The 14,918-nt window shown below is 32.8% G+C and overlaps 4 protein-coding genes and 1 long non-coding RNA gene across 7 annotated transcripts; 2 read left to right on the forward strand and 3 right to left on the reverse strand.

Annotated features, from left to right (window-relative positions):
• Window positions 1–4,248: 4,248 nt before the first annotated feature.
• Window positions 4,249–5,632, reverse strand: LOC107365417 (uncharacterized UDP-glucosyltransferase YdhE-like). The gene is given in 2 exon segments (NM_001323141.1): window positions 4,249–5,512; window positions 5,586–5,632. Coding segments are annotated over 2 exon segments (1,311 nt in total).
• Window positions 5,633–6,521: 889 nt separating this feature from the next.
• On the reverse strand, window positions 6,522–7,383 carry LOC107365384 (CAP-Gly domain-containing linker protein 3-like). Its single transcript, XM_089266300.1, has 2 exons — window positions 7,129–7,383; window positions 6,522–7,040 (listed from the first exon to the last, which is right to left on the reverse strand). The coding sequence occupies exons 1-2, from the start codon at window positions 7,259–7,261 to the stop codon at window positions 6,610–6,612; spliced, it is 564 nt and encodes a 187-aa protein (XP_089122426.1). The 5' UTR covers window positions 7,262–7,383; the 3' UTR covers window positions 6,522–6,609.
• A 482-nt stretch (window positions 7,384–7,865) lies between these two features.
• Window positions 7,866–8,908, forward strand: LOC107365576 (tax1-binding protein 3 homolog). The gene is made up of 2 exons (XM_015933110.3): window positions 7,866–8,019; window positions 8,121–8,908. Exons 1-2 carry the CDS (start codon window positions 7,972–7,974, stop codon window positions 8,448–8,450), a joined length of 378 nt encoding a protein of 125 aa, XP_015788596.1. The 5' UTR covers window positions 7,866–7,971; the 3' UTR covers window positions 8,451–8,908.
• An 8-nt stretch (window positions 8,909–8,916) lies between these two features.
• Window positions 8,917–14,350, reverse strand: LOC107365575 (uncharacterized). Of its 2 annotated transcripts, none has more exons than XM_015933108.3 (5): window positions 13,727–14,350; window positions 11,503–11,778; window positions 10,364–11,400; window positions 9,579–10,286; window positions 8,917–9,493 (listed from the first exon to the last, which is right to left on the reverse strand). In XM_015933108.3, exons 1-5 carry the CDS (start codon window positions 14,008–14,010, stop codon window positions 9,342–9,344), a joined length of 2,457 nt encoding a protein of 818 aa, XP_015788594.2. In that variant the 5' UTR covers window positions 14,011–14,350; the 3' UTR covers window positions 8,917–9,341. The 2 variants fall into 2 exon arrangements, with proteins under 2 accessions (XP_015788594.2, XP_015788595.2); XM_015933109.3 differs by lacking the exon at window positions 13,727–14,350 and adding an exon at window positions 12,192–12,438.
• LOC107365577 (uncharacterized) lies at window positions 12,457–14,638 on the forward strand. 2 transcript variants are annotated; one of them, XR_001569459.3, is made up of 3 exons: window positions 12,457–12,596; window positions 12,677–12,770; window positions 13,115–14,638. It is a non-coding gene; the product is annotated as an uncharacterized LOC107365577 (long non-coding RNA). The 2 variants fall into 2 exon arrangements; XR_003082863.2 differs by lacking the exon at window positions 12,457–12,596 and having other exon boundaries at window positions 12,675–12,770.
• The last annotated feature ends 280 nt before the right edge of the window (window positions 14,639–14,918 follow it).

Consider the following 14,918-nt stretch of genomic DNA (forward strand, 5'->3'; position numbering starts at 1 on the left):
AAAAAAAAGATAAATTGTTACCAAGGTGTGTGCCAATTGTTTGTTTACCTGCGACACTGAATAAAAATGATTTCCATGATTACGGTTTCCGTTTGTTTGATAATGAAACTTGAATTGTCCTTCCATACACGAGTCATTAAGTTGAAGGTGAACAACAGTCCATTCATCTTAACACAAAAAATTTGTGTTTAGGTGACCAACATATTTACCAAAGTGATCCGAATAGTCTTGTCAAAGAACTCATTTTTGCTCCAATTTAACTTTTCTTATTTAATTTTAACAATTTATATTCGAAATATTTGTACTTATAATTTGATTTAGGAGTGATAAATCAAGATATTGTCTTTAAATAATAACAAGTATGAAAATTGTATCAAATTAAAGCTCAATAAATTCGTTATCATCGATAAAAACATAGTAAATATATTTTTATAACTTTCACTATTTACTTGGTTACCAGATCTGTGTTTACAGTAAAAAGATAGATTGAAATTTTGTAAATTCAATCCTATTTTTCTGAATTATTTTATGATAAACTTAAAAGCATGTTGCTGCCATTCATGAGGACTCCGAAGGATTTGGCTTTACATAGAATAGCTCCAGGATTCCGCTAAAATTAATAGTCCAATCTCATTTCTTCATTACAACACTATGTTAGGTGTTGTACTTGATATTTCATTCTTGACATGAATGAAATCGCAAAACGATATTAAAAACGCCAACTTCCCTAATGCTGATCCCTCAATAAGACCAAGATTTTCAACAATAAGTGTTCACATCATTGAAGAAACCTAACTGTCCTTAAATATTGTGTAAAATTATTCATTTTTCATTATAAAACAATAAACTCAATCATAAATCAATGCATTTGTTGCTGAAAAGACACAATAAACACATTTGTAACATTTATGCATCAAACTTGTGAACTAAATGGCCAAAAACGGGTAGAAATTGATTTCTTGCAAATTTGGATTATGTTGGCTTGTAGAGAAATAAAAACTGTGTCTTTTAGTGCTATTAAAAAATTTCTAAGATCGATAGTTTTCACGAAAATCGAGGTCAAAGTTGTAACTTCGATCGCATTTTGTACAGTTGTCTGAACAGATTTTTTCGTTAAACTTAATTCCCTGATGTAATTTTTGATGCTTAATCAGAAAATGCACTTATCTCGCGGAATGAAATTTTCTGTTTTCTGCAAAACAGATAAGTTCGATTTTCACTGAAAATGACCGATACCTGTGACTGTAATAGTTAGAGATCTAAAACTTATTTTTCTGCCATAAAAATTGTTTGCAAAAATCATGAATTGAATATTTTTTCAAATTTATCAATAGTTCTCTTGATATTGGCCATTGGTCTAAAAAGTTTGAGCCTCGATATTTCGAGAACGAAATAACATACAACCATCATTCTCTTACTAAATGTTAGATTTTATTATGGGCAATAATATGGTATGAGATAATGCCAGTAAAAGCTGAGTTAATTCCTTTAATAATGATATGGGTTTGAGCACCCATTTAACTTTATAAGCCAAGTTTAGAATCTGGTAACATGAGTACACCAATGCTATAACTTTTTACGTAGAATCTTGAATAATTTATTTTTTCAGCATTTATAGTACATAATAACATCTAATGTTTGACTAAAGAATGATGATCATAGGAAATGTCGTTCTCGAAATATCGAGGCTCGAACTTTTTAGGTTAATGGCCAATATCAAGAGAAATATTGATGAATGCGAAAAAATAATGAATCCATGATTTTTGCAAACAATTTCTATGGACGAAAAATAAGTTTCAGATCTCTACGTCTTTTGGTCCCAGAAATAAGTCGGTTTGATTAAAAATCGAACTCATGAGTTTTACAGAAAATATAAAACTTTATTTCTCAAAGTAAGTTCATTTTCTGATCAAGCATTCAAATTTACATTAATGAAATGCGTTTCATGAAAAAATCTGGTCAGACAACTGTACAAAATGCGATCGAAATCTCAACTTTGGCCTCGATTATCTCGTGAACTGGTGACTGGAGAAATTTTTCGTTAGCAATAACGGACACAGTGTTTATGCTCCTGCAGGTTAACAGAGTTATAATTTGCGCGAAATCAATTTTTACCAGTTTTTGGCCACTTTGTTCACAAGTTTGATGCATAAATGTTACAAATGTGTTTCTTGTGTCTTTTCAGCAACAAATGCATTGATTTATGATTGAGAATATTGTTTTATAATGAAAAATGAATGATTTTACACAATATTTAAGGATAATTAGCTTTCTTTGATGCATCGTTGTATTTTCCGGTTTAGTCTGAGTTTACAACAAGTTGATCAGATGAAAAAGTCTCTTTCTTTGTCTTGGCCAGTTAGACTTTTGGACTTCATGAAAACCCTTCAATTTATGCTGCTTTATGTAATATCAATCCAAACAAATCCCTTTATTACAACGCTATGTTAGATGTTGAACTGTTATTTGATTCTTGGCATTGATGATCGTAAAACGGTATTAAAAACGCCAACTTTCTCAATGTTAGTCTCCATGGGACCAAGATTTTTAAAGCTTAGCGTTAGCCATCATTGAAGAAACCTTATTGTCCTGAACTATTGTGTAAAAGTATTCATTTTTCATTATAAAACAATATTCTCAATCAAAGATCAATGCATTTGTTGCTAAAAGACACAATAAACACATTTGTAACATTTATGCATTGAACTTGGGAACAAAGTGGCCAAAAACGGGTAAAAATCAATTTCTTGCAAAATTAAACTCTTTGAGCTTGCAAAGACATAAAAACTTTGTCCAATAGTACTATTAAAAGATTTCTATGATCTATAGTTTTCGATTAAAGGGAGGTTGAAGATGAAACTTCGATCGCCTTTTGTACATTTGTCTGACCAGTTTTTTTTCATTAAAATCACTTAACTGATGTAATTTTTGATACCCAACCAGAAGATCAACTTACTTCGAGAAATAAAGTTTTCTGTTTTCTGCAAAACCCATAAGTTCGATACTGAACCAAACCGACGCATTTCCGTGACCACGATAGTTAGAGATCTGAAATTTATTTTTTGGGCGTAAAAAATGTTTGCACAAATCATGGATTGAATATTTTTTAAAATTTATAAACAGTTCTTGTGAAACTGGCCATTGGCCTGAAAATTTTGAACCTCGATAGTTCGAAAACGGCATTACTTACAATCACGATTCTCGGACAAAATATTAGATGTTATTATGGGCTATGATATGGTGGAATTTTAAATCAATCAAGATTCTACGTAAAAAGTTATAGTATTGGTGTACTTATGTTACCAGATTTCAGACTTGATTCATAAAGTAAATTGGGTACTCAAAAACAAATCGTTATTAAATGAATTAACTCAGATTTTACTGTTATATTTTCAATTCATATTATAGCTCATAATAAAATCTAATATTATGGCAAAGAATGCTGATGGTAGAAGATGCCATTCTCGAAATATCGAGGGTCAAACTTTTTAGGTCAATGGCCAATATATAGAGAACTGTTGATAAATTGAGAAAAATATTCAATTCCTGATGTGTGCAAACGATTTTTATGCTCGAATAATAAGTTTCAGATCTCTTACTGTTGCGGTCACAGAAATCGGTCTGTTTAATTAAAAATCGAATTTACGAGTTTTACAGAAAATATAAAAATTTATTTCTCAAAATAAGTTCATTTTCTGATTAAGCATTAAAATTTACATTAATGAAATGAGTTTCATAAGAAAATCTGATCAGACAACTGTACAAAATGCGATCGAAGTTTCAACTTTTACCTCGATTTTCTCGTAAACTGGTATTCTGAGAAATTTTTTGTTTCCACTAATGGACATAGTTTAATGTCCATATCGACCAACAGAGTTTAAATTTCCAAGAAATTGGTTTTTACCCGTTTTTGGCCCCTTTGTTCATAAGTTTGATGCATAAATGTTACAAATGTGTTTATTGTGTCTTTTCAGCAACAAATGCATTGATTTATGATTGAGTTTATTGTTTTATAATGAAAAATGAATAATTTTACACAATATTTAAGGACAGTTAGGTTTCTTTAATGATAGCTAACTGATAGTGCTTAAAATCTTGGTCATATTGAGGGATAAGTATTAGGGAAGTTCGTTTTTTAACAACGGAACTTGAAAGTTTAACTGTTATGCAAAAATGGTAGTAAATTAGAATAGTTTAATCAAAGTTAAGGTAAAACAAAAGTATTGGAAATGAAATATTTATTGGTAGTTAAAGTGATTTGTTTCGAGCAAGTTGTTCAATAAGAGAAACAACTTTATCCCTTGAATCAGACTGTTTCAGCTCTTCGCTTACTCGAGCGACATTTGAGTGAATCTCTTTATTTTTGAGCACATCTTCAATAGCTTTTAGTAACTTTTCACCACTAAATTCATGCAAATCTATCCTAACACCTAAACCAAGATCAACTATTCGTTGAGCATTATCAAGTTGATCACCAAATTGAGGAATAACTATCAATGGTTTACACTCAACTAAGCCTTCAATCAACGAATTGCTTCCTCCATGAGTTATGAATAAGTCAACTTTGGGTAAAAGAGCAACTTGGTTGATATATTTGTCTCCCCACATGTTATCATGGAGCTTGATCGAGTCACCATTAACACCAGTTGAAACGATGAAACGATGAGGTGAGTTGGCCAATGGAGTTAGTATCATTGTTATTAACTCAACTACAGATGAAGCCAATGTTCCCATCGAGACATAGATGAGCTTTCCTGGTTTATCTTTCAGTTTCTCTGGTATTTCAAAACTCGCCGTTTCTGGTGAGCGAATGGATGATTCAAGACGAACCCAGTTTTCTTTTGGTGGACCCAATTCATGGTAATCCAATGGACCAGGGTAAATGTAAATTCCTAGTTGCTTTGCATAAAGCTGTGGTTTGAATTCAACGTCAAACAATTTGTACAATTCCTTTGCTTTCGCTACAATATACTTTTCGCACTCTTCCTTCAACTTGCGATATTCAGACCAAAGCTGAGGTGGATCATGCACTGAATATCCTGAACCCATTGGTGGACCATTATACAGATCAACTGGCGATGCTGACCAAACAGGAATCACTGGACATGAAGCTTTAACAGTCCAAGGCATACACCAAATATGATCGACTAAACAGACATCTGGCTTTATCTTCTCAATCAGGTTCAACATTGCACAGTTTTCACCTTTTGCAAACTCAACTACATAGACTAGGCCATCCTCAGAATTTGCACCAGAATTAATTGACTCCTTCAAAATGTCCAAACTTGAGTGTTTCATCGACAGCTCGAAACGTTTCTTGAATACTTCGCCAAGATTGGGCAGCGCATTCATTATGGGATAATTTTTTTCATTGTATTCACACAATGATAAGTAGTGGAATCCATGCTTTTCAATAGTTTCCTTGTTTGCATCGTAATGGGCAAAGTAAATTTCATGACCGCGTTTACGAAGAAGGGAACCGATTCCAATGCATGCATGTAAATGGCCAAGGCTGGAAAAATAAAGAAACAAGTGAATACAATCAGCAAACTTTGCGATTCTGCAAAGACTCAATATTAACTCACCCAATCATTGAAGTCATTAAAACTTTTAGAGCACCTTTTTCATCCATTTTGCTTTGACTATTGCAAACGAATACAAATGAATGAAGCAGAATCAAGTTTATATAGTCGATACAAAAATTACTCCAACTGTAAGAGTAGGTGCATAAAACTTTGAAGATTAACCAAATAATAATTCAGATAACTCAATCCAGTAATTCGGATGACTGCGATTAGATAAGGCCCAAGGTTTTTGGGTACGAATAGCAAAATAAAATAAAAATGCTATAAAGTGTTACAAAGCCAGTCCAAAGTCGCAAGGTAAAAATCCATTTTGATGACTCCTCGTTAGCCGAAAAATCTATCGAGTTGATTTTAATGTACCAATTATTAATGTAAGTAAAGTCTATGGGGTCATATTTTTTTACTTTTAGGCTGAGATTTTAAGTCAAAGGTCCCTAAGAATGTCTAGGAATGAATTCTAAGCAAAAATTTATTTATTTAGGTTAAGATGATAACGAAAATACGTCGATATCCTTTTATGCAGTTGAGGCAACAGATTTGTTTAAACGCTAATATCACAGTAAACTAAATTCTGATTAAGCTTTGACTATTCTTCGATATTGTAGTTTAATCATATCTTTCATGCTTATGAAAATTTTTCAATGGAACCCGTTTAGCTTGGACACTGTTTGGCCACAAAAAATCATGTTTTTTATATTTTATAGCAAATTTATTTTATTCAATCTCTCAAAACATTTTGTTTTCAAAATGTAACACTTGACAAGAGTTTAAAATAGTATATCAAAAAATCACAGTACAAAAAATGCCAGATAGGCCATTTTCAGGTTTACAAGTGAAGTAACGTTTCCCTTGAACGGTCCCATCATTTTTACCATTGGCACTTCTTAACTCTAAGCCAAGCCAAATACCATCAGCAGAGTCAACAGTATATCTAACAACTCCAACTTCATTTTTAACAAAAACATTAACACCAAGAGTTAACCAGGAGGATGAATTGTTATTGGTTGGTGGTAATGAGTTGACATTATTTGAAGATGTGACTGGAGGTGGGTGAAAATGAAGATGATTTAAGGGAAGATCTTGATCTCAGACGACGCATAGTTAAAGGACTTTTGGCTCTTTCAGACGAACTGCGGCTCAAACTTAAACTACATTCTGAGCTTTCATCATCAGCAAATATTTCATCGATAGGTTTTCGTGGGCTCTTGGTTACTCGAAGTATCCGTCCAGGAGGAACAAACAGTCCATGAGATGGTTTACAGCCAAAATATTTAACTCCTTCACTGGATTCGTCATTTTTTCCAATAGGTTTGGACAGTTCGATCCCATACCAAATCCCTGAGGCAAATAATGTTTCACCAACAAATCTCACAACTCCGATTCGCTTATCAACTAACAGGACTTTATCTTTAACTTCAGCTACATTAGCAGAACGATATTTTAACGAATTTAAACCTGAAAAGAAAAATTTAAATTAATATAAAGTATAAAGTAAAACACAAATCAGTCTTTTGCGGACAGAAATTTTAGTCAGAATTATTACCTGTTTCAACTTTGAGTGTTACACGAGAAACATCGACACCAGGATGGTTAACAATTCTAACGGTTTGATTTGTTCCTCTAATATTCCGCCAAAGATTATCATATCGACAAATATACCGTGATTTGGCGGACATCTGAAGGCGAAGAAAAAACAATTAATATTCATAAATCAAGGTAGGAAATTTAAATAGTTATTAAAGACGAAATTAATACCTAAAGTAACTCGTTGAAAAGTTCAGTCATGTTTACCCTCTGGTTCTTCAAGTTCAATTCCAGCCCAAATTCCAGAAGCATTGTGTGGCCCCAAAGAATCTGATTATTCCTGATTTAACTCCTTTTATATCGACTTAATCACCTAATTGAAGATCCAATGCTTGAATGAGAACCTTACCGGTAACTGGACCTTCAGAGGGGAATGTTTCACCAGGAATTGTGGAGGGAATCAATACACAAATTGGCTGCTGCAATGGTTAAAGGGGTCCACCTTCAAATAATGGCCAACATCATCAAAAATACAAGCACAGTCACTGGTGGTCAATTTTTAGTCCAAATACAAATCGTTAACTCACTTTAACATGTTAATTTGAACAGAAAACTCTAAGTTAAGATCAGCTACTATTATGGTTTTTATGGTTTTTTAGTACCAACCCCATCCGTTTAACGATACTCTGAGATGTCACCATGACAACATCAGCTGCATCAACCTTTGTTTTGTTATTTTCATCTGTTTCATCATCTAGATCCTTAGGAAAACAATTTCTTTTTGTTGTTATTTATACTTTAATATTTTTTTATTAATTTTGTATTTAATTTTAATTTTTGGATCTAAATTTTGTGATAAGATATGTCTACATTCCAGCATGAACCTGGTACAGCAATCGAATGTCTTTCAGTAAGTTTTTAATTGTTCATTTCTTGTTATCTTTATTGATATTTTTGGAATCAATTTCTAAATTCTTTATAATTTCCTTCAACTTTCAATTAAATTCCTAGATACCCATAAAATTACAAAAAGAGATCTGTTATGATGCTTATGGTAACGAGATAATGAAGTGTGGCTTCTCGATTGGAGGAGGAATTGACCAGGATTATCTTCAGTCACCTCAAGGATTCACCGATAAGGGTATTTATGTTACTGGTGTAAATACTGATGGACCAGCATGGAGATCTGGACTGAGAATCGGGGATAAAATATTACAATGCAATGGATATGACTTCACTATGGTTACTCATAAAAAGGCTGTTGAGTACATCAAAAGAAGTCCAGTATTGAATATGCTAGTTGCTCGACGAGGAGTTACCCAAGCCTGCTACAACGAATGACCATCATTCTAATCAAGACCAATTGTGATCAAAAAACAAAGAAAAATATACTTCTATTATAAATTTGTCACATTTCCAATGTTACAAATGATCTCACCTTAATTACTTCGTGAATTTCAGCTGCTCGATGTGTTTCCTTTTTTAAGAAAGAACTGTGAATTTCATCCAATATGGTTTCAAAATAACCATTTTAATCAACAAGTCATGCAGATGCTTCTTACCCAATAAGCTGTTGCAAACTAAATCATTTCTCATGAATTGTAACTTTCTTGTCAATCATTGTTTTATTATCAAGCCCATGTTTAAACAATTTTATACATTGAATAATAATATTTTGTATATTATTTACGATGAAAACAAGTCAAATATTGATAAATTGTCAATCTTCTTTAACTCATTCATGAGCTTTTTATTGAATTAAAATCTTAATAAAGAGAAAAATTCAAAGCATTTATAAACTGTTGAATATTTTTACTAAATTGTAAATGTTGGTTTATTTCGTTTACTGAAAATTATTACAATTCCATTAAAAGGTACAATCTATGTGATTTTGTCATTCAAAGTAGTTTTCCAAAGATTTTAAGGCAAACTGGAAACTTTTACAATTATTTGACAATTAAGCTGTTGTAACCGATTTCATGTAGTGAATTTTATTCAAATTAAAATGAAAATAAAAAAACAAACACGATTTATGACTAAGTTTATCTGCACGAGTTGAAAGATATTTTTGCAGAGACTGTTGATGTGTAAAAAAGGAGAAATTAGTTGTCACTAGAAACATTGATTACATGTAATTGACACTTCAATGATCGTTCATTAAAGTCAAGTTATGATGAAAATTAAAGCATAAGAAGTGCTTGGCAGTTTGTTCACACAAAGAGTTATTTAGAATTAGAATTGTTTTGACTGATTGTAAAAAGATGATAACAAAGCTAAAATAATGGCCAAGTATAGTGATGAAACCAAGGAAAAAGCGGAGCTACATTGAATTCCAGCGTGAGTGAACTTGAATTTGGCTTGTTTTGCGTTAAGACACTTTTTATCTGGGAATTAAAATGACAATAAGATAAATTAGATTAGAAAATTTGTTCGATTTCGGTTAGCTTTTTGTTGTAATTAATTATTTACCTGTGCACAGATTATTTGCTGTCATTCCTTGGTCAGGGATTGAAATGGTAAAATAGAAGGGTTCACAAGTCTGTAAATCTCTGTCTTGACATGGATTTGAAACGTAAATGCGAATTTCTCCATTCTTTCTTGTCTCTTCATCGTCTCCATAACATCGACCTGTTTCTTCAGGGTTAGGATATCGACCGAAGCAAACTCTCATATTTCCTTGGGCACTATAAAATTTCATCGAAACATCGTAACTTTTGATAAAATATTCAGGATACATTGCCCAATATTGTGTTTTTCCAGGTGTTATGTAGCCTTCGAAAGCATTATTACTCTCGGTACTAACTCGACGACAATCAGCATATTGGAAGACAGCAGGAACTTGACAGATTTTCTCTGATAGTTCTCTAGCCATTACATCTGATAAATCTTGGTCTTTGATTACATCTTGAGGTGCGTTTATGTAATCAGTCAAATCATTTTCAGCGGCATTGGTGAGCAAGAGTATTTGAACATCCCGATGATTGGTTTTCAAATTGTTACGAGCCATTCGAATGTTTGAATCAATACTTCTAGCCGAATAAGATCCACCCATAATGATAAACGGTCTGGCTGGAGCTGCCGGCAAATGCCATTTATTGGCTTCAAAGTCACGCAAAGTATCATTTATGCGAAGGTAAAGATCAGCCGATGGAGCATTTATGGGATTTCCGTAAGTATCTAAAATATCAAAATAAAAATAATCAAATTAGCTATTGAAAATAATAATCCTGAGACTAAATAATCCTGAAACTTACCTTCTCTGGGGTAAGTCATAGAACAGCCTGGACAGCCTTTATTATAACTGGCCCATGCCAAATGTTTCAAATTATTTCGAAAAGTTTGCCCAGTTTCGGAAGTGGCACTATCTTCTCGATTCAAAGAAAGGACAGTTGCTGAAGAGCCATAAATACCAAGATTCAGGTTATTGATCAAGCGAGCTGTCAAATTTTTGTATTTGTCAGCATCGGGAGATTGAAGATCAATCGCAACAAATAGATCAGTTGGAGTTTCACAATCTAATTTACCAGTCATTCCCCCGCCGGTAGAACAATATTCAGCATCTTCTGGTGGAATCATTCTAGCTTTGACATAAGCTGCTTCGATTTGCTGTCTTTTACCTTCAATAGCCAGAGTCACTGCTGCTTCTTCTGGGATAAGATTGCCTTTGATACCGATTTCGTAAACTTTATAGTAATTAGTTGCAGTATCTCTGATGCTTCGGTCATCAAGGGTAACGGAGGATTTGTCACAATAACAAGTACTGGAAATCCTACCTCCAACGTTATCATAATAATATCGTAAGATTTGACTCAATCTCAATTTCATTCCGGAGGGAGTTTTTGATAAGCTTTTGGCTAGTTCACCAATGTAATATCCATCAATACCTCCACGAATATTAGCCAAAGTAGCTTCAGACGGATTTTCATTGTTTAAAGTATATTCCATTGTGCATGCTGCATTATCCCAGGAACCAGATACTCCAGGAACTTCTATCTTTTCGCCTTCCGCAGCTGACATCGCCATAATATTACTTAAAGTTACTGCCATTAAAGGATTGATCACCTCATCAATATTGATTTTAGTGTTAGTCTCATATTGAAAATCAGGTTTCAATTTAGTAAAAATGTCACGAAGAGCTATACCCGGGCTATTAATTTGACCTGCTATCACACCAAGCAACAAACGATTCAGAGCGATTGCATTGTCAGTATTAGATCGAAAACTTCCCACACCATATTCACGAGGTTTTATAGCTGAGGCAGTTGGAGCATAGTTTACATTATTACCATATCTGGAATGAAAATCAATTATTGAAAAGTTGTAAATCGTTTAATCAAAGCTATTGGTTGTGTATCAATTGTGTACCTGGTTAGCTAGACTAAAACAAACCTACCTTGAAGTTCCAACTGATGGTCTTGAGTTCATTGGTGGAGCTCGGTAAGCACTGTTGTACCGAGATGTTGAACTTGCCTTTTCTGTTTTATTGATTTGATATGAAAGCATATAGTAAAGAGAGCATCTTTCATTAGTCGTTAAGATCGTTTGATCGTCAAAATTGACATCAGTCGTCGAGTCCAATAAGACATCTTCAATCCTATCAATGCCTGCGTAGGGCGGAGATTGGTCAAGGAAACTATTGGTTCTAATCACGTTACCATCGGACCGGAATCTGAAATTGAAAATTTTAAATCAATAGAAAGTCAATTTCTTAGAGAGGGAAACATGCAAAAGTAATCCAATTAACCAGGTAGTAAACATTGATTGGCATAATAAATATTAACCTAATCATTTAGTTTGATCTATTTTACCTATGTTAGGTATCTAGGAGATTCTTTAATACAAACAAAATATGCTCGTCTTTATATCAAATAAAGAAGTAAGATTGGATATTACAGTTCATTTGAAATGTAATCAACTGTTGATAACTCGAAGGTTTCAATTGTCAACAAGGTGATTCATTTCACTTTAATTGATTCTTAAGATGAAGAGAGAAACAAGAGTAAAGATGAAAGTAGACATTAATATAAAATATAGATCAAACAGAACTGTTGAAAATATGTTTATAATCATTATCACAAGTACCTCTTGATTACTTTCAATTCTCACATTACAGAGACTTATGTTATTCCATGGCTGCAATAAAGACGACTAGTTGAATTTGTTAGTTACAATGTATTACCAACGATGAAATAATTACATGGATATTGTCAACATGCATCGTTAATAGCATGGGGTCGATTTAATGTAAAACATTAATGAAAATAGCACAATTTAGCAAATCAATCACAAACACGAGAAAAATGTAAACAATAAATCAATGGCGTAATAAAAGTAGAAAAAGATTTATCTTAAACAAAGAGCAAAGCAAAGAGTAAAGCTTTACTGACCTCTACAGGCCGTTAATTAATTTATAATTTAAAAATGAAAGATTAAATTTTTGTTATAAAAGCAGCTTTTTGTGTTTTGATCAGCTGAATATTGCTGAAGGTTAGTATCCCATTACTTTTGACTATCATTTAATTAATTTATTACCAATTTCAATGCAAAATCTTAATTTAATTATTCAGGAAATATAATGACTTTCATTAAGTTGATAGACATTTCAAATTACTGGGATTATGTGCGCTTCTTAAAGGCTCCTATGGAATCAACGACTTGCCTGTAAGTACAAATACAATACTATGTAATACTATTTTTCCCGGATTTCCTTAATTGTTTCTTAATGTAATTGATATCGAATTATTTAATCAGGTGAGAGTCTAGCTACACGGACACATATAATAAACAGTGCTATAGATTCAAATAAATAATCGCTTATTGTCGCGCTCTAGGTCGGACTAGGTTAGGTTAGGTTAGATTAGGTTAGGTTAGGTTAGGTTAGGTTAGGTTTGGTTAGGTTCGGTTGGGCTTGGACGGCCTGGGGCCTCAATTAACGCCTTTGTTATTGTTTTGTGTCCGTATAACTAGACTGTTACCTTTAATCATTTTTAAAATTGTTTGAAAAGCATTGATTTGTGTCTGGTGATTGATTGGTAACGTTTTTCATTACGACTGCTTAAGATTGCAACGACCATAGTAATAGTTATGAGGAATATGAAGATCAAGAATTGCTGCTTTTAATGATGACTATTTGCAGATGACAATGATTTTGATACAGGAGTTATGGTTACGTTTTTACTCAAGTGGCTCAAAGGAAATGGAAAAAGATTGATTATCTTTTGTTTATTCAATTCTTATAACGGTTTGACTATTGAAATCAGACTGTGTAACCTGGTTTACGATGCAACAAAAACCTTGGACCTCTAAGAGCAAAAAAATAATGACTAATTATTGTACGTTCACCCTTAATCTCCAGCAATTCAAAAGGAATACCAACGATTTTTGACTCAAGTATCAATGATTAGCTAAGGACAAGCACAATAACAAAGTCAACATGAGACATTGAAAAAACATTCTTGGTTTCTTCTTTACAAGCTTTAAGGATCTCGCAAGTTGGCTGAATGATTAAGGATGGCTGCTGGTGGATTTTAGATTTAGTAATTACGGAATTTCAAGTAAATCTGTTTTCTTTAACTTGCACTTGGATAATGTAAAAACATGAACAATCCTTTACTTACTTTTTTAAAATGGTTGCTGCTAAATCTTTCGCTTGCATGGTACGAGTTGTTGAATTTTCAATCTTTTCAATCAAGGCGATCAAATTTTCAACACTGGCAGCCAAAGGTGGATTTGTTTGTCCATTAATGAGTGGTGTTATTTGTCCCATTGACCGTTGACGACCATAACAAAGTTCAAATATTTCTTGTTTCCTCGAGGCACTCATACTGATGGAGAAAACAGTTGGAGCAATGAGTAAAATGGTCAATCCTAAAAGCGACATCCATGTTGAACGATAATCCATGATGATTTTAGATAATGATCACTGGTATAATAATTTAGTCTGTAATTCCAGTCTGATGTCTCAGACTATTTCAACTCAATGGAGGCAAGTAAACTTGTGAACAATTATAAAAAGAAACTTCTCCAATTCAAGTAAATTAACGAATTTGCGTTTTCATTATTAACTATTCGCGAAGACTATTTTAACTATGGTGATGGTGTTAACCATGAAGTGTCAATATCGAATGTTTCGGGTGTGGTTATCAGATACTTTCTATTTCTTTATTGGATTTCACCTTAATTCCCTCTATCACTTTTTTTTATAATAGTTCAGAGTTACAATGCTGATGACGATGTGAAAATCACCAAAGTGAACCTCTGTTCTCTTTATGTTGTTTACTTGAACAGATTATTATATTAATAAGATAAGATAAAAAGAAAAACCAAAACTTATATTCTAATAAAAATCATGATAACCTGACTTTTTCCCCCTTCTTCATCATCATCATCATCATCATCATCATTTCTCCCTTCCTTTTCCACTGATTATACAAAGTATTATTCATCCATTTATTTCCAACGGTAATCAGATAAAGATGGTTATTAAACGATATCATGATAATAAAAGTCTACCATCTTTAATTTTCAAAGATTTGACTCTGTTTTTGACTCACAAGTTAATTCAAACTCTAGATTGTCTCTCATTTTACTATAATAACACACAAAAGTAATTATTTGTTTAATTGCCATAAAATAATAATCAACATTCATTGAACTAAAAATTCACACATTAGACAAGAACACAAATAAACGTGAATCTAATCATGCAACAATCAAAAGGCCTTAGATATTAGCAAAAGGATTTTGTTAATTTTTCCAACTCTGAAAATTGAACTTCTTTACCAATCAATTAGGTTGCTTATGTGGCGT

This window comes from Tetranychus urticae, chromosome 1 (genome assembly GCF_039701765.1).
Source record: "Tetranychus urticae isolate SD_2017Ah chromosome 1, NJAU_TeUrti_SD_1.0, whole genome shotgun sequence".
Taxonomy (NCBI): Eukaryota; Metazoa; Arthropoda; class Arachnida; order Trombidiformes; family Tetranychidae; genus Tetranychus; species Tetranychus urticae.